Here is a 23,906-nt window from a genome sequence, read left to right as displayed (position 1 = left end):
TTTCCTACCAGTGCCATCAGGCTCAGGGTGGAATCTAGAGGGGGAAAAGAAAATTAAAAAAAGAGCTGGAAAGGTACAGAAGATCCATAAGGTTCCTCAGGATTCTCAGCTGAGATTTGCTTGCCTCATCACAGCTAAGCTAAGACAAGGAACAAACTGACACTGCTGAACAACAGTAGACTCAGTTCTTCCCTCAAGTCCCAGAAAAAGATACCACCATGCCTATCAGCAGTTCAGCAGGCTTTTCTCTGTAACCTAAAACACAACATTTAGCAGAAGTTGCCCATTGCAGATGTCAAGAAACTGCTGCATTGGGAAGTTTTCAGAAAAGAACACTCCTGATGACTGGCATGCCTGCCTCGTCACTGTAAAACATAGGCATGACATTGGTGTGCCAGTCAGAATGCTCTACACGCGTATTTTCAATATTCAGAGTAAGTGAAATACTAGCAGAAAGCAACTGGCAAACATAATTTAAATCAATGTTAATAATGTTGAGACTTAGCTAAAATTAACATCTTATTCTTAAAACATGTGCCGAATTGTGCAAACTTGTTTTACTGAACCCTTGTGCTCTGGGGCCTCCCAGCTCTGACAAATTTTGCAGGTATAATGGTCAATACAGAGATCAAATTGTAGCATGTACACCATCATTTTTAACCTGAGCGTCCCTTAAGAGTCTTCACATAGCTATGAAGACAGTTCATTCATCAGAGGAAGGAGACAAGCAGACTTGTCTTTAAACAAGGTCAAGAAATAATGTTTTCACAAATTATTTTTTTTATTTAGACTGAGACTGAAAAGTAATTTTTTGTAAACTCTAGAAGATTTATGGAAAGACAAGAGGAACTAAAAACAAAAGCAAGAAAGACAATACAAGGTGAACAGACCATAACTTTATTGGAGATATACTCAGCTACAATTATTACAAAAAACTATTAAAGGTAATTGTGATCCATAAGGTGCAGATTGCAAACTTCTGCAGCATGATTACAGTATGAATGAATTACATTTTATGTCCCTTAAAGACAGCTGCAGCATGTGATGGTAAATATTTTATTGTCCATCAAATTATATTTGTTATTCATTCTACTTGATTTTAACCATCTTTTCAGTCAAACTATTTACAATAAAAATGCCTGCAATTTCCAATTCTTGTTCACAAACATTTTTCTCTTCAACTTGCTGCTGCAGTAAATTCTGAGTGCATCTACAAAGCAATTAAAGTAGTCTGTGGTTGCCACTCAAATAAAAGAGGGAAAAAAACCCAAAGAACTTTATTGGATAAAATTTATTTTTAAGAAACATAGCTAGCTTTGACAGAAATTAATTTTAACTGCTAGTGGAGTATACTACAATGACCTCTAGGTATCTGCTAACATAATTCAGCTTGAGTTTCAGTTGATATTTAGATTACATTTCATGGTCATGAACTGTAGTGTTTTAAGTTTTAAACCTAATATGAAAGAAAAATTAACTAACTTCTTGAAAATTAGAGAACTGAAAAAGGATCAATGTCGGTAAGTACCAAAAATCAGAATCCTTTTGCCTCACTCATGCAATAAATACAGAGATTTCCACAAGAATTTTGTAAGGAACCCCACTCAAAACATACAAACCCAGAATACTGTCAAAGGCAAGTGTAGTATCACAGCAGACCATGATGCTATTTGTCATTTTTTGATTACGTGTGCTGCTGCGACTGGGATACAAAGATTTCACTTTTTATACAGATAAATGCATGTAGCATAGTTATGTTATATGCAGTAACCATGCATAAACCCCACATTTTCCAGTTTATGGTTCTGTATTTGCTTACAAGGAGGAAAACCCAAACTCTGCAACATACATATAAGCACAAGATCTTCAGGTATGTAAGCGAATGCAGTTCCAGTGATTAAAATGATACCACACCAATTTGCACGAGCTGAGGATCTGGCACCTCATCCCTGGGCCACTACTATATTCCTCCCCAGCACGGAAACTGGTTCTTGTCCAAGTTCTGTACTCTGCAGTCACAACATCCTATTGTGTAATGAGACTTAAAAATAGTATGCTTTTTTTCTGTACAGACTTTCACAGCATCAAGCTGAACAAACATTTCCAAAGTCGCTACTGGGTACTCAATATTCAGACTAAGCGGAGATTTAGTTGAGGTTGACCAAATTACTAGGGGTTGTCTTCTTGCAATAACTACATTATATGTACAATACGTTGGTTTGTTCAGAGATAATTACTGGAGTGCCAGAGGTCATTCTAATTTTAATTACTTCACATAACAGTAAAATGATGTAGTAGAAAAACAATAGCTTCAAAATACAATCAAGAGTTGTTACACATCTTTGTTGTATTTTTCCACATACAGTAAAAATGCCACAGACATTACAAATGACCTATTTAAGTTGTGCAAGTAAATGACACATTGCAGGCATTATAATTACCGTTTTCAAATTCAGTAAATCAGAACAGCAGCAAGGCCAAACCACATTTTTCCTCTCTGTTAAGCATTTTTTTCCTTGAAATGAGGTAAAGCATGGTACCAAGTGCAATGCTTATTTGTGCTACATGAACAGAACAGCGCAAAAAAAGCCATAAAAATAAAAACGCAGCATAGTTAGGAGGACTGTTTAAAGTACAGTATAACAGGACTTAAGATAAAAAAAACAAGGTTCATGCCAACTAACCCCCACACTATTTATGATGAGCCTGTGTGGTTGCTTTTGAAGATGGGTTGCAACAGTCTGCTTACACTTGTGCTTATAGCATGTCAAGTGATTTCTGTCCCAACCTTCAAATGATCAGATTTAGGTCTTTAATAGCATACACTGTCCAATATCAAAATTATATCAGCTGTAGGGTAAAACACACAGATGTATAACATGGAAACTAATACGAATTTTCTATCTCAAAGGATAAAAAAAATATTTCAATGAGGTCACACTGGAAAAAATTACGGCATTTAAAAAGCATTTAAAAACGCATCAGCAGCAGAAACTACTTTATAGTCAGCCACTACACATTTCAGATTTCCAATTCATAGGCTCTATCTAGTAACAAAGTGATCATTAAACTATTCTGAAACACAGAGCAAGTTCAGTTGATTTTCTTTGCAGCAAAACACTCCATAGCACTTCACTGCTAACAATTACCTGAAACCCCTGAGAATCTATGACCTTGTAACAATCAGTAAGAAATTTTAGGTTTTCAAAGACTAGCTTAAAATTTAGTTTTTCATAATGCAGTTAAAACTAGTTAAGATTTCCTAGATGGTCTGATTTTATTGGCTGATTGATGTCTGGCCAGAAACACAGAATTGTTAACGTTAGTAATCATGTATTTTCACTAACAAACTCCACTCCTACCACGAAGAAAGAGCTAAAACTGAAATCACCAACTTTTTTTTTTTTTTTTAAATAGCTAACTCAAAGCAATTTACCTTTGAAAATTTAGACTGCGTGTTTTTCTGTTTCATCTCATTTACACCTGTTTTATACACACCATGACTTGCAGGTCTTATACTTCTCCGTTACATTTTCATGACTGAAGTACCAAACAAACGCTAGAATTTTTTATAAGTTAGTATTTTAATTTTCAGTCTGACTACAATAACAATGCTGCTTTCAAATACAAGAACAGTCTTTTTTGCAGAATGAAAAATGACTGAGATAGAAAACGTATGAACTTTTGAAAACTGTATTTCAGAAAAGCTTAATGTCTATCCCTTGTCACTAAGGCATTTCTTTTATTATTTTGTTAAGAAAGCAAGAGCTGACAGTTTGTTTTATTTTAGTGTGCATTTGTGAGGAAAGGAATAGGGTTTAAAAGCAGGAAATACAGTATTTATTTGTAATTTAATACATAAGACACAGCATCAAGTTCAAACAATTGTGCTGGAAAACATTAAAACACCTTGCTCTGCTTTCTCAAACTTCAAGCATAATTAACAGGGCAAAATTGCAGCAAACCTCTACTGATACTGGTGGGAATACAAGACCCACAGCTTTTTTAAAAGGTAAATTAAGAGGTATTATAGTTACAGTGCAAAAAATTAAAATTTCAAGCATAATATATAAACATAGCACCAAAACAGAAAAAAAAACAATGCATGCAAAAAAAGAAGGAAAAGAAAAGAAAAAAAAAAAAAGAACTGAGGTATTTAAGTGAAGAGTGCCTACAAAAATCTAATTAAAGTATAGGCAAAGCCTAAAAAATAAAAGTATGATTTCCCCACCCCCAGTAAAACAAAACACCAATGAGCTAGTTTCTCTAAATTAAGGACCTAAATCACAGATGTATCAAAAGTACGGCAGTTATATCTCAAACATCAACTTTCATGTTATTTAACAGCACAACTTTGGTAGGTGAAATATGCATGCAACTCTGAAAAGTACAGTAAGAAATTTATGTGGAAATATCTCTAAGTGTAAAGGTGCTCTGTTTGTTAAATACGTAACCAATTGACTATAAAATCTGCAGCATATTTTAGGTGTGATATGTCTAAGGTTATTTTGTTAGAGTGACAGTTTGCACTGTGCAATTATTAATTACTGTTTCCAGTATTGGAACTATCTAGCTTGCAGGTTTGTGTAAAGTTGGAACTTTAGCCAAAGACCATATTCTGTTTATGGTATAAAAAAAACTGTAGACTAACCACCTCCTCAGAATTGTTAAAAATAACCTAATTACATATATATGAATACAATTTCTATTATAATCCTGTAACAAGTCACAGCTATAGTAATGAGTTGTACTGTAAATATAGAGCTGTATCATTGTAAAATGCATAACAAAATGAAGGGAATGTAAAACAGTTTGTTCCAAAAAAGATCAGAAATTAAAGATTGTTAATGAGGGTTTATTTATTTTTAAGGCAAGAACCTTTTTTTATGCAAGACTGTGTGGCATAAGGGAAGTGAAGTTTCATTCTACCAGTATGCCAGCCATTTCAATTAAAATCTGTCCCTAACAAATAAGTGCAACAATGATTGGGAATGTCATCTTAATGTAAAAAGATGACATTGAGAGAAAGGAGAGAAAAAAAAAAAAAAAAAAAAAGGAGAATACTGGCACACTTATTCTTTCTTATACCCAATCATCCAGTACAGTTTATCAACTGTTTTATGACTGGCACTAGTGCACAGATTGAAGAACTTCAAGATTACTATATATAAATCTAGCAACTGCATTAGGCATAAGCTCCCTGGCCTTCTAACACTAAGCAAAGCTGTACTGACAATAAAAGTAAACCAAAAAGACCTGACAACAATTATTCTGAACACTTGCTAAATGTCATCATTAAAGCACTCTCGTGATTAAACAAAGCAGAAGTGAGGAAAGAAGACAAGATTGTGTTTGCGCAAAAAACTATAACTACAATTAGTTCCAAAATTTTATACATGTTAAATGTTTTATCTATTCTGTTATCAAACAAACTTTAAATGCTGTCTTCCAATTTGTTCCTCTCAACACCAACATTTTTTTAAAATTTGCTTTATCTGTATGTGTTTTTTTCCCCCATTTTACTTAATTTTAAGAGGAGTCTCAGCTGTTTGGGACCTGAGGTTGATTCGCTTTGAGGCTTCGTAGTGCTCTTCTTGCAGCTGCAGATTTGGCAATCCTGTAGCTTCTGCCAACACCTTTAAACTTTCCCTTTCCTACAACTTCCACTGTTACTCGGACCTTTCCATCGTAAGTTCTTTCTGCAGGGCTGCAAAAATATACACAAGAATTACTTACTGCCTAGGCAAGTTAATGTGAAAAAAGAGATCTACTTTCTCTTTTCTACAGAAGTTAAAGCACTATAGTTAAACAGAAATCTTTTCTCAGAAAGTTATGCAAGGAAAAAAAAAAATCAGCAAACACAATGATCATGATAGCTGCTTAGTGTAAAAGAAATTGTAAGTAAATTTGTGATATATAAAAATCCTCAGTAGTTTATGAATCAGTTTAAAACACTATAGCAGTGTGTACCAAAGGAAGTACATTCTTACCTAAATTTGGCTGTCTCTGGCTCCATCTCCAGCAGCTCTCGCACTGGGGAACGGGGCACATTAGCAGAAAATTTTTCTATTTGGAAAATAAACAAACATACATATTTAGGTTTGTTCTCTTCACAGCAGATAGCACTTAATTATTAATTATTTTCTGAAAGCTGAAAATACCTATTAATGGCCTCATCATCGGATAGTACACTTGCCAAACCATTTCCAAAGACATTCCACTATCCATATAAATGGCACCAGCAAGGGACTCAAATATATCCCCCATGGCCTTTGGTACTTCAATGTCTTCCTCTTTTTCTTCATCTTCTTCAGATCTTCTGAGCTGTTTGCAATTAAAAAAGCCAAGGCAGGGTGGGAAGGGGGGAGAAGGGGAAGAGAAGAGAGAAACAATTGTCTCTTTTAAAATAAAACAATGATCTTCAGAAATGTAAGCTCTGTTACATCCTATCCTGAGCTGCTTCCTTTAAGTTTTTCATTGACAACTTTCCACAGTGAAATTGTTCTTTTGTTCCCCAATTAAACCAAGTTGCTGGATATATCATTTTTCAAATGTGAAAAAAAATCCTGAACACCACTGTGTACAGAGACTTTATATGCTTTGTGAATTCTTCCTGTAATAATTCTGTAGGACTTCACCATGAATCTGCTTTTTCCAATAAGAAACAGACTTTGCTCTATCAGTTTAATGCCAGAAAGTACTCATAAGAAAGGAAGAGTTCATACACCAAACATCTCCTAGGAGGAGACTTTAAAATCTTCAAGTCCAATCTCTGGACAGAAGTTGGATGTACCTTTCCTTACCTCATTTATCCCAGAAGACAAGCATGAAACAAGCATTAGTAGAATAAGCCATTAATAACTGGTAACTAGCAACATTAAACTGAGCTAACAGGCATACCTGGGTATTTTTCAAATGTAGGAGGCAGTGGTTTTTTCTACGCTACTAATTTAAGACAATAGTCTATTCTTACTATTAAAACTGAAATTTCAGTATAAGTCTTAAATGTCTTGAGTTAATCTAATCCTTTACTAAAAATATCTCAAATACATATAATTACATTCTCCTAAGTCCAAACAAAGTAACCTGACAATAAACTTTTTGACCATTGCTCCTCCGCCTAAAGAGAAGTAAATTTGTTGGTCTCTTCCTCAGTATCTGCCCTCTCACTCCATTTGGCCCCTATTTGGGGTTTAAAACCCAATTCAGTCCTCTTACGAGTAACCATAATACTTCATAAACTAGCCCCACCCAATATTTCTACCTAAAATAAATCAAACAAGAAGTCAGACTTGATGTGTACACACTCCAAATAGGGATTTTCATGTTAAAACCCAAATTCAACTGTTTTGAATAGCGTATTTTATCCCAAGCACAAACTAAAGCACTTTTGAGTTACACTGAAATAACAGAGAGAGAAACCAAGAGCTATAAGGCAAGGGACAACAGATGTTTCAGGAGTGCGATTTAAAAAAAAAGAAAAGTAGATGACATGGAAACACACATGGAAATGAGTCTAGCTGGCATGAACTGCAGAAACAAAGACTCTTGCATTAACTCTGAAGAAATAAGGGTTTCAGTAATTCAGTGCCAGACCAAGATAGGGAGCAGGCGTAGGGAAAGTGAAACAAGAATTTTATTTGAAACAGCTATCACGCAATTTGGTTACAACTTTGGTGGAAGTTTCTAGGCAATCTTTTTGCATACTAGCAAAAACGAAACAAAGCTAAAAATCATTACTACGAGCTCTTAAAGTAAGTTTTTAGCCTTTTCATTCATATTGTGAACAAGACAGATAATATAAATTATTTTATATCAAAAGATCAAACTCTGTTATCTAAATTTCAGTGATAAATTTGTAAAGTCAATGTTTTCTGAATCTTCCCATAAAACATAAGGATTTCACTCTGTAACAAAAGTGCAAGGTCTGTCAACACGTATGTGTAACTGATACATTTTGATTCCCAAGATTTTAAATTGTGTATCAGAAAGAAGAAATTACTAAAAGATAACATGTTTATTTAGTGCTGGAGTATTCTCAGTATTCAGAGTATTTTCTAAAAGACTGATCACAGTTTTTCAGAAGATCAACTATTAAGGATATCTATTAGCTAACACTTTTAAAGAAAGGCCACCTCTCCCAGGACTCTATTAGAGTATGACTCACAAGGCCCTTGCTCTCATGTATCTTCAGAACAGCTTATGTAAATGAATTAGTTTTAGTCCTTTCTCCAGCAAATAGATATTATCATTAGCTTCCCTGCATAGCACAGATATGATCTGTGTTTGCAGGTCTTCAGTTAAACTATGTTTCAAATGGCTTATTTGAAAGATGCATGTATTTCCCTAGCAGATATAAAGCCTTTAGGAGCATGTCAAACACACGAGTACAGACAGAAACAGTCTGAAGAAAAACAGTAGAAATCTCTGTCTGTCCTACATTAAATAATCCAGCATTGTGCCAAGGTAGTATTGTTCATGATGTTGCATGGAGAGCCTATCCTGAGTTAAAATTATGTGACTTAGTAACTCTTCATCATAATTTTATGGTATAGCTGTGCTTCCAATCAGTCAGTGAAGAAAGCAAGCTAATCTCCATCCCATGCTGTTCTAACAACACAAAAGCAAAACAGTGACTGAAATAAAGCATCACAGAAAAACCTAGGGGGGCAAACTGGTTTCGATTTAATTATTTTCTGAATGTTCTTACTGACTTTACACTTTATGAAGACTGTATTTTACTTTGCATATTGCACGCTTTGTCACTGGGAGCCTGCTTCTTTGGCTGCTGTGTTCATAAAACTAAAACATTACAAAAATATGCATCATGCTAAGAAATCCAGTGACATGCTTCAAATCAGATACTGAACACATTTCTACTTCCACTAACCTCAGAATCCATCCCTTGCATTTCATTCTTTTCCATTTGAAACTGCACAAAGTCATCAATAACATGAAACAGTTCAGGAGAGACAGCTTTGAAGTACTTGTGGTAGTCATACTTTACAGCTAATGATGCAAAAATGGTATTATTGACTAGAGCAGATCGTAGGTCAGTAAGAACTCCTGGAGAGTGTTGCCGTGGGTCTTCATAAAGGTGCTTGGTTATGAGGTAGTCCAAAATTGCATCTCCCAGGAATTCTAAGCGCTGGTAACAATCTTAAAGCGTTGGAAATAAAAGAATGTACAACAACACAGTTAAGTTTCACACACACATTCTTTCCAGGCCCTTCTGGGTAAGAGGCTTGGTACACTGCCATAAATTTCACAAACTAACCAATGCTCAGAGAAGACAATCTGTTGGGTTTTTTTTAAAGGTATCTTTGTGTTTAAACAGATCATTATTGAAATATTAAAAAAAAAAATCAGAAAAAACAGTAGTTATATCTAATAATAGCCACCTTTGAACCAATGCTAATTTGTCAGCCTAGCAAAACACTTCTGTTTATAATCAATTAATGCTTTTGCTCAAGATCACCACATTGTGCTGAGAAACATCAAAAAAGTACAATCAAGAAATTTCACCAGCAGGCTGCTCTGAAAATGGTATCAAATCTCAAAAAAAAAATTAATAAAGAAATCATTGTATTAAAAAGCAGGGGTACACATACAATCTGAGATTTTTCATCTAATTTGTCACACATACAGATTTCTCAAAAAGCATTGACCAAAGATTCCCATTCAGAATGGGTCTTTTAAACTGGAAACTAAAATTGCCAAGCCTTTCCTGTTTGGAAAATTGACAGAGGGCGTGGGAATGCAGAGCTACGGAGGTCTATTTTTAGAATATAAACGAAAGCAAAAAACTGTCTTGAAAGCAAACAGGGATAGGTGGGTAAAGAAAGAAGGCAGGCAAAATTACTACAGAAATAACATGCGAGTGAAAGCTAGTACTAAGTTGCTTTTATAGCAGCTGAACCCAAGATGCTGCCAGATCTCAACTGCTAGCTACCGCTTAAGAGAAAAAGTGAGAGCAATTCACAGTTTTCTGTCTAGGTAAATAGAAATGGAATCAGATTTCTGCTACCAAAAATGTAATTTCATCTAGACACTGTGACTCAAGGTTTCTGTTTATTAGTGTATCTATAAAAAGGAATTACCTCCCTTTCTATATGTTTTGGGAAATATCGTAAAAACGAAATATATTATGTGGGTAATATTACCTCAAATAAAAAAATCAAAGGAACATTTCAGTGTTTTGTTGGGACTATATCTCTATGTACTAACATTTCAAAATTACTTATTTCTTTAACTAAAGCAAAGCTTGCTTACTTCTTGGAATAAGGAACCAATTCCCCCAGTATGGAGAAAAATTGACTGCTGACTGCACAGGAATTTGCCATTCACTTCAAACAGGGTTGGAATTTTACCATGGTTTGTTTTACTTGCATGTTATCATAGAAAATATTTAAAGTTTTAGAATGAATGAATTCTAAATTAATTAGTATAAGCAAAAGTAATTCAGTAAGATTACAGAAATACAAATTTGTACTGCCGTAAAACCTTTTATGAGATCATGTACAGAAACATTAAGCAGTTAACACCTGAAATTAAAATTTAGTCTGATTTAGTCAACTGCTTCCAACTCATGACTTTAAATATTTTACTCAATAACACGCCTAGACTTAAATTAAACCTTTCAATTCACAGCTACAAAGAGAAGTCTTTGTATTTTGCTATCCTATAGACTATTCAGCTAATAACAATTGTGTAGTCTACTTTTAATCTTCAGAAGTACAAAGGGTAATATTCTTGGAATTAAATTATGGCACAAATTTGCTAAATATATTTGCAAAACATGATGTGTACTTCTAGAAGTACACTGCAATTTTCCACAATTCTACAAGAACTTGTTTCAGCTAAATGAGCATCTAGTATCAGTCATATATAACTAGTGATACAGCATCAGAGACTAAAAACATTGCCCTTTCCCAAAATTTGGTTAGGCTTCAGTAAATCTTCTATCTGTATCATGTCAAAATACAAATAATCATTGAGCTACAGCTTCAACAAGTATCTCCCTCTAAATGAGGGGTAAGATATTATTTTCTAAGATTTTGTATACAGAGATTATTGACTTCTTAAAGTAATGTATGTCTCAAAAAGACTATATATTGGAACACAAACTGCTCAGCTTGCATTTACAATACAGGAAAACACTCTAATTTGTTTAAGACAACTTACCAGTAATGGTATTATAATGGTACGAGGCATGAGTAAATGCCTGAAGAAGATAAGCCTTGTTCTTAAAAGTGTAGTTAATTTTCTTCTCAAAGTTTTCAAAACCAGAAATAAGGTGATTTAAGGTTTTTTCAGCATCTGGGTGATCAAACATACACCTCGGTGGAATCTTCAAACAGCCATACTCCAGGTCTTTATACAGAGAAGGCTCTGAATTAGCTACAGAAGCAGAAACAGAGTTTGGTGAAAGATTTTTCTGCTCACTGTTACAATTCTCTCTGGTAGCACACAAAGTGCCTTCCCAATCATTCTTTTTAATTACAGGGAGCACCTTCAGCCCCAATGAACACAGGAAAAGCTGAGCAGCTCTTTCACCACAGCTGGTCAGATAGCAGCCCAACAGGGCTTCCACACAGTCTGCAATGCTTTTGTCAGCAATACACTGCTCTGTATGCAAGTCATACGAGATAGACTGTTTTCCTGCATCAACACCACAGTTTTCTTCTGAGGGATTCCAGAAGCCCACTACAAAATCATCCTCTTCAACAGCCTTGCTAGGATCCAGATAGCACATAGCATCCCAAGAGCTATAGTCAAAATCATCAAAATCTGATGAAAACTGAACATTACCCAGGGATGACTTTTTGGGTGCTTTCCATTCATAGTTTGAATCAGTGGTTGAAAAGTGTGACAGTGAAATTTTCTTCACAAAAGCCCCTGATCCCATTAACATATTATCAATGAATTTGATATGCTCCTGATCATACTCCAGAAAATCATCTTCAAAGTCTGTTTCTTCCTTGGGTAACCTCCACATTAGGTCTTCATCCTCTTCATCATCATCATAATCATCAAGTTTACCATTAGCCAACAAGTTCTCCTTTGTCTACGAAAGAACACAAAAAATATGCTACTGAAGAGGGAAGTGAGAAACTTTTATTCCAGAACTGTCAGAAGACTAGGATTTCAGTAGTGTCTTCTAAAATAAGACTGGTTTTTAATGTTCCAAATTTCATCGTCTGATCAGATGCACAATGCAACCTCAATTAACACTAGCATTCTAAAGACTAGAACAACTGTCTTGAAAAACAAACCCTTAATTACTAACCTATAACAGTGCACGGTCTACATATAACAAACACATGCCGCATTTCACAGGAGCTAGTGCTTATACTTGAATGTGATGCACATTAACTTTAAATTCACCAAACGTTATACACTTGCACATCAAAGCAAACAAAAGAAAGTTCTACATTAACAAGTAGAGAATTACAAGAAACAATTTTGGGTGCATCATTCTCTCTAGCTGCTAAGTAAGGCTATTACAAATGTTGAATCAATGTAATTTCGAAGATTCTTTCTACATCCTTTGACGGCAAATACTAAGGGGTTTGCAGGTTCGCTATAGTCACTATCACAATCATCTCAGTTTTGGGACACAAATGGAAAACATTTTCAATGAAACTACTACAAGAACTTCTCTACCCTACTTCAATAATCATCACTTGAAGCAGCAAAATACATTTATCCACGCCCTCAAACACAGCTGCGAATTAATTCAGTCTACATGGCAAACTAGAAGAAAGTAAGTTTAGGGAATCGCTGTAAGTGATTTTTATATTACACATCAAAAATGAGAGTCTAATACCAGTTAGCTGGCAAGAATCTAATGCTTGCGTGGGTAATAGTCTTGACTGCATGTGTTGGGGATTCAGTAAGTGAACTTGCTGCTTATTACAGGTTATATATCGACCAGTTTTTGCTGTATAATACAAGCTATACAATGCCGTACAATTTGCCATGGTCCTGATCCAGGAAAGCACTTTAAACATATTAGCTAAATATGTCACCTTCCTAATATCGAAAGGACTACTCACAGGCACAACCCAGCACCACTGATGTCAGTGGGAATTCTGCCACTGGTTTTGATAGGCGTAAGATCAGAATCAAAGTGGTTTTCTGGATTGGGTTCTGAAAGCCAACACCATTTTGCATCAAGTGAAACAGCCTTTATCTGCCCTCAATCTACGTATGTCACATTGTAGGTCTCTGTCACTTAATCCTGCAAGTCTGTGACCCAGATGCTACCACTAGGGACCTCTCCCTTTGGGCCAAATGCACAGCTCTCCAGATGTATGGATGGGTGGCAGCTGTAAGGTGCACTACGCAGCACTTGAAACCATCTAGGGATCAAACAGATCACGATGTTCCTCATCAGGATGGAGCAGGCTTAGTCAGGTTTAGTAATGAGAGAAGAGGACAAAAAAGTGGCTATAGAAATTCATAGTTGAGACTTTCTGCCACTGTAATTACCCATCTCACAAACACACAGCAGAGATGTCCGCTACTTTGATCAGAGAGGAAAATTTCATTTGAAATAGTTATTTTGTATACTAGTAGCAGTATAATGCTCTAGATAAGACTAATGACTCCCAACTAGAGCTAGTGCTTCTTTCCTTCTTGTTACACGTCACCTGTCTTTATCTGTCACTGAGACAAAAATACACTCTCTGAATGAGGCATGTCTACATGGATGATTCAAAACAGATTTCGGTGTCTGTTTTCGCAGATTTAGTAAATGATAGATTTCATTTTTACTACAGTTTTATTCACAAGTTTCTTAAAATTAGCTTAAAATTAGACGGCTACATGAGCTACCCTAACATTTTCTGCACATTGCTTCTTGTATTAAAAAAAAAAAATCAATCCTAAGTGATGAGAATGAACAGTAGGTAAGCGAGATAGGAAGCAATTCTGATAGTTGATTTTTTTCTTCATTAGATAGCATTTCCAAAATAAATCAACAATGAACCCCAGAAGAAAAGATCTTTTCTTAAAGAATACCTGATTGATTTTGAGTAACTTATGGCCACTTACAAGCTAAAAATAGATGTAAATGCTTTTTTTTGCATGCTTTTTAGAAAACAGCTATTTAATCAAATGAACAAAGGAAGATCCTTACCCTTAATAAAGCTTGATAACACAAAAAATAACGTTTGACTAGGCTGTTTATAGTAACAATTTGTCATAATGATGAGATTTCTAGCCCCAGTTACAGACCATCAGTCCATGGACGGAAAATGAAATTTACATATAAGAAAGCAAAATATCTACATAGCACAAAAAATCTACTAAATTGCATCACTGTCTGCATTTTGGTCTAAAATTGTGTTTTATTTAAAAATAAACAGTGACTAGCAAAGAGGAAGAGGCCACTGAAAAGTTATGGAGAACTGAGAGCTTTTTAAAACCAATGATTAGTTCCTGTCCCAAATGTGCGATCTTATTTTTAGAAAGGTATAGCAGTAAATCTTTGAACTGAAATCTTGGCACAATACAGAACTACAATAATCAGGTTGTTTTATTCTGCAATAAACATTTATTTGCACAGTACATCTACCTAGCAGTTCTCTCATGTGCCCTCTGGTGGTTCTACAAACCGAGTGTGGTCTTCAGAATTGGGGAAAAGAAAAAAACAACCAACAACAACTTCCTCCCCTTTACCCTGCAAACCAGTCTCAAACACTTAAAGGCTATGTTACTGATTGCTGTGATCAGTGAGATTTCTTATATACACACTCCTAAACTCATTGTATGTAAAGAGTAGTCAGAAAATAGTATGAATCATTCCTCATTAAGATTTGTCATTCTGAAACTTTTGGTGATAGACAGTGTGGGTATCTAAGCCAGCATTGTACGAGATGCACCTCTCAGTCATATCCATGGTGTAGCCAACAGCAACCAATACTGAACATTTTCTCAAGTCAGACCTAATCTTTGTTCTGCCTCAGCCCTATGAAAAATACCAACTCTTTTTCATATATTGTATAAAGGCGGACTCATTATTTATTAACATCAGGCAGTGTTCTGCCTATACATACCACAGCAAAATCAGTAATGATAATTCTGTTTAAATTTTCCATGAGAAATTTCAGAAAAACTCCTAAAAGCATGCTAACTACAAGCAAAAGAAAAGGTTTTTTCCTCTGCTTTTCCATTAACATATTCAGTCATTATTGGATGATATCCAGTGAATTTCCTTACTTCAGGTTCTATTCAGGATCAGTGTTCCTCTCATTTTCAGTAAGTTACAGTGAAGTTTTAGAAGGGAAACAGACATACATATTTGCTTTGTTGTGTGTTTTTTTTTGTTTTTTTTTTTTTTTTTTTTTTTTTTTTTAAGAAAACATAGCAAAATATCTTTGGCATAGGAGGATGTATGGGTGAGAGAATACAGATACACAAATAATTATTCCTCAAGAGAATTAAAGTCTTACCATTTCATCTTTCTCCCACTTATCATTGTTGCTCTTGTCCTGGTTTACTATGTAACCAGGAGGAAGCCAATTGACCGGAGGATCAAAAATTGATACCACCATACGACTAGGCAGTCCTTTCTTCTTTCCAAGGCGATACAAGTTACAGTTGCTGACCTTCAAGAAAAAACATTCTGATAAACCTCTGGATATACATTTACATAAAAATATTGAAAAGGTTAACATGCAAAAGGAGCAAAACAATCTTACATTGTCAAGCCAGATCTTGTATGTTATGCATTTTCAAAAGGGAGTTCAGCTTTCTTAATATCGTACAACCAATCCACAGCAAGATACAGATTTTATTTTTTTTAAGGCCAAGCATATTAGGTGTGACAATTTCAGTTAAAGAATTCTGACAGATTAATTTATCTTTGGAAAACAAAATTATTGCTACCTTTAAAATAACAGTAAATATAACTTGTAAAAGTATCATTAATTACCAATGTTAATAATCAACAGTTAGACTAGATTTGGAATTAAAAATGATTGCTATTATGGACAGACCAACCTAAACCGTGGCAAAGTCTTAAAACAGTTCCACATAACAAATCTTATTAAGTCATAATTTAGATGTTACTTGATAGCCTTTAAAATTCTTTTAAATATTTTAAAGGGTAGAGAAAAATGCACTCACATACAAAAAGGAAAAGGAAGTATGTTTGTAACTACCGACTTCTGATCTTTGTTTCTCATTTGAAACACACTTTCTATGTTTGTTTTTAAAGTCTTGAAATTTGAACTTGAATGTTCAATCACTTCCTTTATTTGAACTGTCCAATTTATTTAGCCCTCCTTATTTTCCAAGATTAAACTACTCAATCATTTAATTCTCAGTGATGCATTTTATTAGAGGTAGACAATCAAATCCTTAGCATTCCATTCAAGCTATCACATTATGTGGGGAAAAAAACCAAACAAAACAAACTTTCATATGATTGATTATTCCAGAATTTAAAAACAGGAGCAGCAGAAGTGAAGACTGCTCCTTACTGTTTACATTTGCTTTAAAATACTTACAGAAGTTTTGATGCAACAGTTCTGTAAGGTTTTTTGTTGTTTAGTTTTTATTGTTCCGGTAAGATCATATTGAAAGTTTTCAAGGAAAGTAACTTACTGAGGAAACAAAGGAAAGGTCAAATAAAGCTACAACCTAAGGGTCTGTTGCTGCTAACTCAATCCTTCATTCAAGCTCTCCTGTAAAAGAGTTTCTACACACCACTCTAGTGTTCAGCCCACCAAGCATCCTCACTCACCCTGACCTTTTAGTTCTGTTCAGCCCTGCCCTTTCTTAGGCTGATAATCAGCTGGTTTAGATTTCAAAATGAACTGTAGAAAACAGTTTCACTCACTCATAGTTATGGCAATATTAATCCTGTAGTCCTGTATTCTTATTCCTAATATGCATGCTACCTAAAGTATAATCAGTAATGACTGGAATTAAATCAACCTGTTGCCATTTAATCTTCTAGCAAAATTTTTTATATATATGGCTCGTTACAGCATACCTTTTACATAATATCATCGGATTGTTACTACTTACTTTTTTGCTTCTCATATATGACAGACGTCCCTCATGAGCATCAGGGTAAGTGCAAAACAAGTACGTAGTGATGGCATGCTTTAAAAATGAATCACCAAGCATTTCTAGCCGCTCCAGATTAAATCCATCACTAGCATTTGAAAGAGTCAAAGCTTGAAGAATGAGACCAGGATTAGGACCAAGAGTTTTTGAGGAGTACCCACTGGAAGGGCTCTTTTCAGAATCTGCTCTGTCTTTTGAAAGATTAATAGCTTTTGAAGTACTGGTGGTCACTGCCATTTTGGGGCATCCATCTGAGGTAGATCTGTTAGCATTTCCATCAAGGTATTTATTACTCAGTAGAGTACATTCATTGCTGGGCTTGGGCTGGTTCTCACTGTTGTATAAATTCTGAATGGGATATGAGGTAGTTGGTTGTACAGGTATTTCCTGCCTGCAGTAATTCAGCTGATTTCCTTGGCAAAAGTCTCTGTTAACTAAATCACAATTGCCATTGGCAAGATTTTTATTATAAGAAACACCATTAATTGCTGCAAGTTCTGCCGAGACATCAATTTGGAGTTTACTGGGTGACTCATTGAGCAATGTTCTGTAGTTCACAGACATTTGGTCATGGTTTTCTGCAGAAGAGGTTCTATTAGCACCTTGATGTGCAGCATTTTCAGGGACTACAATTGTGCTGTGCTTACAGTAAATTTCATTCTCTGCTAAAGAGGAGTTAGGAATAGAGATGAAGGACTTGCTGTCAATAGACTTTTTCCATCCGAAGTCCAAGTTAGGATATCTGTAAAGATACACACCAATTTCGTTAACAAAAAAATATTATCACAAGACAAGAAGTCTCTACATGCACATACGTGTTTAAAAAAAGCCACATTCTTCTGAAAAGAACAGTGACTGCAGCATCTAACTTCATAATTTATAATCAAGTCTTTTTAAACTGTTTCACTGAAAACTGACATGAATTAAACAAAGGGCATGAGTTTTAAATTCATGCAGTAATACTTATGTTTCCACCTTGTCTTCCAATGAAGTCAGACATCATATTGAAAAATACATACTGAAAAAATACATGCCTGAAATCTGCAGGAAGTGATTTAACCCCTACACCAGCATCAGTGGCTGTTTGAGCTCTTAGTTCCTCTGCTGTCAAAAGGCAGTGCAGGCGATAAAGGATGCTGGGGAGGCAAACTGCTTTTCTCCACAACGATGCTGGAATAGGATGTATAGCACAGAGCTCTGGAACCAGTATCTGGGGAAAGGAGGGGTAAGAGAAAAATTTTACCTGTAAAGCTAGTCATCATATCACTGTTAAGAGAGATGCAACTTGAATTAGATACTTCTATTTTACCTGCTTATTCTGCAAACTTTCCCACTTTGCTTTCCTCTTCTCAGCACTGCTTAGTGGAAGGGCTTTTCCCTTCTGATTCAAATGGCGAGGAGTCAAAAGATTAAGTCTAAAAACCATGTAAAAATACTTTAATGTAAGTAGATAATTAATGAATAGAACTTACTAGCCTAAACTGTCTGAAGTGATGACTTATTCTTAGTATTCAACCTTAATACATTGTGAAGCGCAGCTACCTCTGGAAAGGAAGTTGGACTCAGGTTACGGTTATTGTTACATAACTTAAGTACCCCTCAAGAAAAACAAAACCCAGGAATTATTATGGAAAACTTACGGCCTCGGCTTTATCTCACACTTAAAAAAAGAAAGACTTTATTGTTAAACTACGAACATCAGACACAAAGACGTTACCTTGAAGATGTGTGGTCCACATCCAGCAGTGGCTGGTTGACATTGGTAAGGTCAAGATTATACTTTGTTTTATAATATTCAGCAAAAGTTTCATATTCAGGGGAAGGGAATTTACTGAGTGGAGTAAGATCAGTGTATACGTCAGCTACATAGAATCGATGAGGCTGATCAAAATTTCGATACCTAAAAAATTTAAAAAAAAATAAATAGTATTTTGGCATATGTTATAGTGTTAAGAATAAAGCTTGTGCTAAGCTCTTTCATGCTATAATGTGGATGGATGATAAACTTAAATAGGTCACACTTGAGTTTTTGGATTTTTTGTTGTTGTAGAAACCATCTGTTTAGCTAACTCAAATACGAAAGTGAGATGTGTCATCAGATAAGGGAGAATAAAAATCAATCTATAACCTATGAAATTCCCTCTACAGAAACACTTAAATTAAATGCAGGATTTATGCCTTCAGTATCTAATATAAAAATCAACCTGTGGACAACAATCTCCAAGAGTAATACTGAGAACTATAATTTCTTAATTCCAAACCCCTAAAAATTAAATTTCATAATTCGGCTTTTTAATGTCCAGTCTCCTATGTGCTACCATAAGTAGAAGTAGAGTTCTATTGTATACAAAGATTGCATTCCCTCACATCTAAACTGGCATTTTAACGAAGTCACCCTCCCAATAAAAATTAAAATGCAAATCCCCAAATACGTAAGGTAAATTCATGAACCTTCCAAGGATAATGCAATTCTGGTAATACAGGCAGAATATTAGAAAAATAAATGCAGAATGCCGCAACACCTTTAATGTGGCTACTGATGCTTGTTGGATACTACGGTGATAAACATGCACAGGAAAACAGTAATTAAAAAACATGAAATCAACACTCAATATTTAGATTCACATATTAACATATTTCATACTTCGATCTGCTGCATCTATCATTTTAAGCTTCTATTCAGGTACCTAAATAGACATCTCTAAATAAAATTAACACACTATTAATGAGTCTTTTCAGCTTTGTTCCAAAGAGAAAAATCAAGAAAACCATATTCCCAGGCTGTCAGAACTTCTTCACTGAAGGACATGCTGGTTAAAGGAGCTTTCAGAAAGTCCCTTTTTTTTTTAAATCTTATTCGCAATTATGCCTGTTCTGAAGAATTAAATCCCAACTGTATCCATACAGACACTGTATTATACTTCCCCTGAGGAGCTCACAATCTAGTAGAATAGGGAAGGACAAGCACATATTTCCACTATTTTTATGTTGACTGGAAATGGAAGTATTTGAAATCCTGACATTTCTTGATGTACGAAACACGGCCAAAATTTTTTTGGCTTCTCCCAAGTCTGATCATAATCAGACGGTTACTAATAATTATCTTAAGAAAAGATGTTTCATCCCAGTCCTACTCCCAATCAAAAAAACCCCTAAAACAAGAGAGGGAAGAGTAATACTGGTTTAGGTACTATAGCCAGATCTTCAGACAGGTGAAACACCACAGCTTCACTGAATCCAACAACTGTGTTAATTCGCAGCACCTATGACTTCCTTCTACAGCATTAACTCTGATCACATGAAGCAATGCTTATACACAGTGACGATCCATCCCACATTTTTTACACTATCATTTTTACCACAGTATTCACCAGTACTGGTGGGAAGACATTTTATCTAACACAGATGAGGCCAAAGCAAAGTATTGATATGTATCTTCCACATACGTTCTACAACTACCATTGTTTACAATATACTAGGTACAAGCAAAAGCAAATCAGCCCGTTTTCATTTTTTAAATCATGCCAAACATAACATAGGAAACAATTAAGTTTCCACAAATCCTAACAGTTCTGGAGAACCTTTGCATACCCAGTACGTGAAATGAAGTAAATTCCTCCTATGAATACCACTCGATAGAAAGATTCTTTTAACCAGTCTTATTCACTTGTTAATTTCTCCACCTACCAACAGCATAACTTTAGCAGACCTTCGGTACGAATAAGCAGTAATCAGAGAACAGGACTCCCACTCGACCTTCCAAGTTATAATTGGTTTTCAGTAGGCCAGTTCTTGATGAGGTTGCAACGTTTTATCAGAATACTACCTAAGTTTTCTGGTGAACTCTACTATTCCTAATAAAAAGGTAACAAGACTTGGGAGGCCTAAACACTTAAATCCTACTATGTAGAGTAACTATTGACTAAAAGAATATCTTTACGTTATTTCTGACACCACCAGATATCTTCAGATTAATAGCACACATTTCTTACAAGCAATCCCGTTGCAGATATTAACATCCCCTTATTACAAGTGCTTGTATAGATACAATGGGTACATACCTAAAGTATGTATACAGTACTCACCGTGGAATGATAACCGCATCCTGGTAATCTTCTAACTTGAATATAAAAGGCATTTCTTTTGTATATTGTGTACTGGGAATGCCTGTACGCGCCTCAGATTTCTCAATGTCTTCCATAAACTTAAAGTCAATGTCCAAAGTGCTGGAGTCATCAACTTAAAAAGGAAAATGCATAACTCAGTTTAGGGGAGTTTTCTCCAGGCTGCACTTTTCTGGGAAGCTGTAAATTACGGTATATTTTTTCTTATTCTATACACATATTTGATTATTTCCCATAAAAATTTCAAAAGGAGACCTATATACAATTTCAGACCCTTATAAAGTCAGCTGAAACCAAGGTGACAAATCAACTCACATCACCAAGTTAAAACTAATTTGGAATTGTGAAGAAATAATAAAAATAATCAAATTTTCATACTAACACATTTGGTATTATTTCTACACCTGAAATTTAACATAAACATTAACGAACATGTTACTAAAGGAATTCAAAGTGAGTATTTAAAAAACAAGAGCTCTGTTCTTACCAACATTAAGAGGTAGAACACAATAGGCTGAATCAGCTTCTGTGGGTTTGAACTCTAGTGCAGGTTTCTCAAGACGAAGAATATGTGAAAAAATGTACTGGTGGAGTCGTGTTATCAGCTCAAGCATTTGCAGAGACAGAGTAAAACCAGATTTCTTAAGCTCAATAGATATTGTAACCTCTCCAGAGCGAGTATACACAGGAAAATGAGGAATCTAAATAAGAAAAAAACCAAAAGAAATCAAGAGAGTAAATCCAGAGTAGGACCTTTACAAAGTACCTTCTGTTTGGTTCAGATACTGAGGTAGTGCTTGCCTGACCCCACAGCAAACTGGATCAGAATTTTGACCTTTGATGACCTTCAATTATGGATGAGATTTTGAAGGCTTAAAGAATAGCTGTTTGGTTTATTTAAAATAGTTCTCTGCGTTTTACTGCTCTTCTTTTTATGCAAGTTCAAGTAAAAATGGAAGTCTCTTCCATCATGAAGAAATGTGAAAACCAGCAATATTCCTGAAATATTTTCTTCTGCAGACAACAGAAAATAAAATCTGAAAAAAACTCTTCCTCAACTGAGTCTCATCCACAGAAAATGCCTTTCTATTAAAAATTGTCCAAAGCAAGGCGTGCCAATTTCAATTGACATAGCCTACTTTTTCTGCTGCTGCAGACTAGGAACGCCACGAGGACTTTTTATCATAGCTTTCATACGCGCAAGGTAGCACTGCAGGCCATCTCTGCAGCTGATAATGCCACTCCTATCATACCTCATACAAAATAGGAGGAACATTTTAAATTTGCCACTGCAAAACTATAAAAAATAGAATTGTAAAACAATAGTTCGGCAAAAATAGAACAGATTGTTCCACTACTAAAGACAGAAAACGAACTGACTGGACTGGATGGATATTATTGCTTATTTTCTGGAGGTTATTAATACAAGTAGCACTTACTGTCATTTCCAGAAGTCCCCAAGTCTGAGGGTTAGGGAGTAGAGTGGGAAATGACAGGTTGCAAGGCATGTAGAATAAGAAAACGAGTTAGAATCATTACCTGAGGTATAGGTTTGGCTGTCAATATGCCAAAACATCTTGTGGTATCCTCAGGAGGATACAGCTTTCGTCTCCTGAAGTTGAGCTCATCAGGTAGAGGAGTTGTCAACACCATTCCTATCACATATAGGTAACAGGGCTGATCAGGTTTAGGATAACTATCCCTTAAACATTCTGGAATCTAAAAATCAAAAACAGAAAAAAAATTAACGTGATAAAAATCACCAAAATTCACCTAAAGAATTTTTTTCAACATGGCTTCACATGCTTACTTGAAAAGTATTGCTAAAAATCTGGACTTAAGTAATGTTTTCTTTCATAAGCAAAAATGTTTGGTCAGCAGCCTGGCCTGGCAGCCATGAGATCTGTCTGAACACTTGTATCAGGGGAGCACTATGCTCCCAGATCTTGCTGTTTGCCAAGAGGCAACTTCCATTACATCCCCAAACTTCCTCTGTACACACCCTGTGTTAGAAATAGAAGTCTAACTGTAGGACACAGACACCATAAATACAACTGATGTTTTGATGTTAATTTCCATATTTAGCCAGTAACTCTGGAGGACACTTTTTAGACCTTAGCAGGAGAAGAAGGAAGGGGAGAGGAAAAAAAAAAAAAGGGGGTGGGGTGGGGTGGAGAAAAAAAAAATGTATGCCCAGAAAAAAACCCTACATCCCAGTAATTCAATTTTCATATAAGCTTGGCTGAACTTACAGCTTCATTAACACGGATACTTTTCCCCAGCATACTTTTAAACGTATCAAAAGTGGGTTTTATACATGGAACAAACACAAACAAAATTCAATACACTACCCCTTTACCCAGGCACTACACTATAGAAGTCTTTTAGTAAAAACTGTAACTTACAAATGTTAATACTCACAACAGCCAAAAGCACTTTTAACTCTGCTGCTCATATTTGTCATAGACCTTAAGAAACCATGTTTTATGTTTGGTCAGAGTTCATTACTTTGTAGGTCTCAAAAATGATCCTCCTGTTTATCTAAAACTAAATTTGCAATACATGTAGCTCTGGATTTTAAATTTATATTGTAGCAAAACTATGGCCATGGCTTAATGGAAAATTACTCATAAGTTTAATAACTATATTAAGCCCAGAGGATCTTGTAGACCTTAAACATTTGCCAAAGCTTCTTTTCCA

General features: G+C 35.2%; 1 protein-coding gene across 5 annotated transcripts in view; it reads right to left on the bottom strand.

Annotated features, from left to right (window-relative positions):
* Positions 1 to 876: 876 nt before the first annotated feature.
* DICER1 (dicer 1, ribonuclease III) overlaps positions 877 to 23,906 on the bottom strand; it is a 67,377-nt gene continuing 44,347 nt past the window's right edge. For all 5 annotated transcript variants that reach the window (XM_040599770.1, XM_040599772.1, XM_040599769.1 and 2 more), the window contains 13 exons: positions 22,746 to 22,925; positions 21,694 to 21,907; positions 21,168 to 21,321; positions 18,800 to 18,982; positions 18,392 to 18,497; positions 18,117 to 18,292; positions 17,041 to 17,824; positions 15,459 to 15,614; positions 11,185 to 12,067; positions 8,891 to 9,159; positions 6,162 to 6,324; positions 5,991 to 6,066; positions 877 to 5,707 (listed from right to left, as the gene is read on the bottom strand). In XM_040599770.1, coding sequence (XP_040455704.1) covers positions 5,542 to 5,707; positions 5,991 to 6,066; positions 6,162 to 6,324; positions 8,891 to 9,159; positions 11,185 to 12,067; positions 15,459 to 15,614; positions 17,041 to 17,824; positions 18,117 to 18,292; positions 18,392 to 18,497; positions 18,800 to 18,982; positions 21,168 to 21,321; positions 21,694 to 21,907; positions 22,746 to 22,925 — 3,510 coding nt within the window. In that variant the 3' untranslated portion in view covers positions 877 to 5,541. The remainder of the gene's footprint in view (positions 5,708 to 5,990; positions 6,067 to 6,161; positions 6,325 to 8,890; positions 9,160 to 11,184; positions 12,068 to 15,458; positions 15,615 to 17,040; positions 17,825 to 18,116; positions 18,293 to 18,391; positions 18,498 to 18,799; positions 18,983 to 21,167; positions 21,322 to 21,693; positions 21,908 to 22,745; positions 22,926 to 23,906) is intronic.

The sequence above is a fragment of the Falco naumanni genome, chromosome 7 (genome assembly GCF_017639655.2).
Source record: "Falco naumanni isolate bFalNau1 chromosome 7, bFalNau1.pat, whole genome shotgun sequence".
Lineage (NCBI taxonomy): Eukaryota > Metazoa > Chordata > Aves > Falconiformes > Falconidae > Falco > Falco naumanni.
This window is presented reverse-complemented; position numbering and strand designations above follow the sequence as displayed.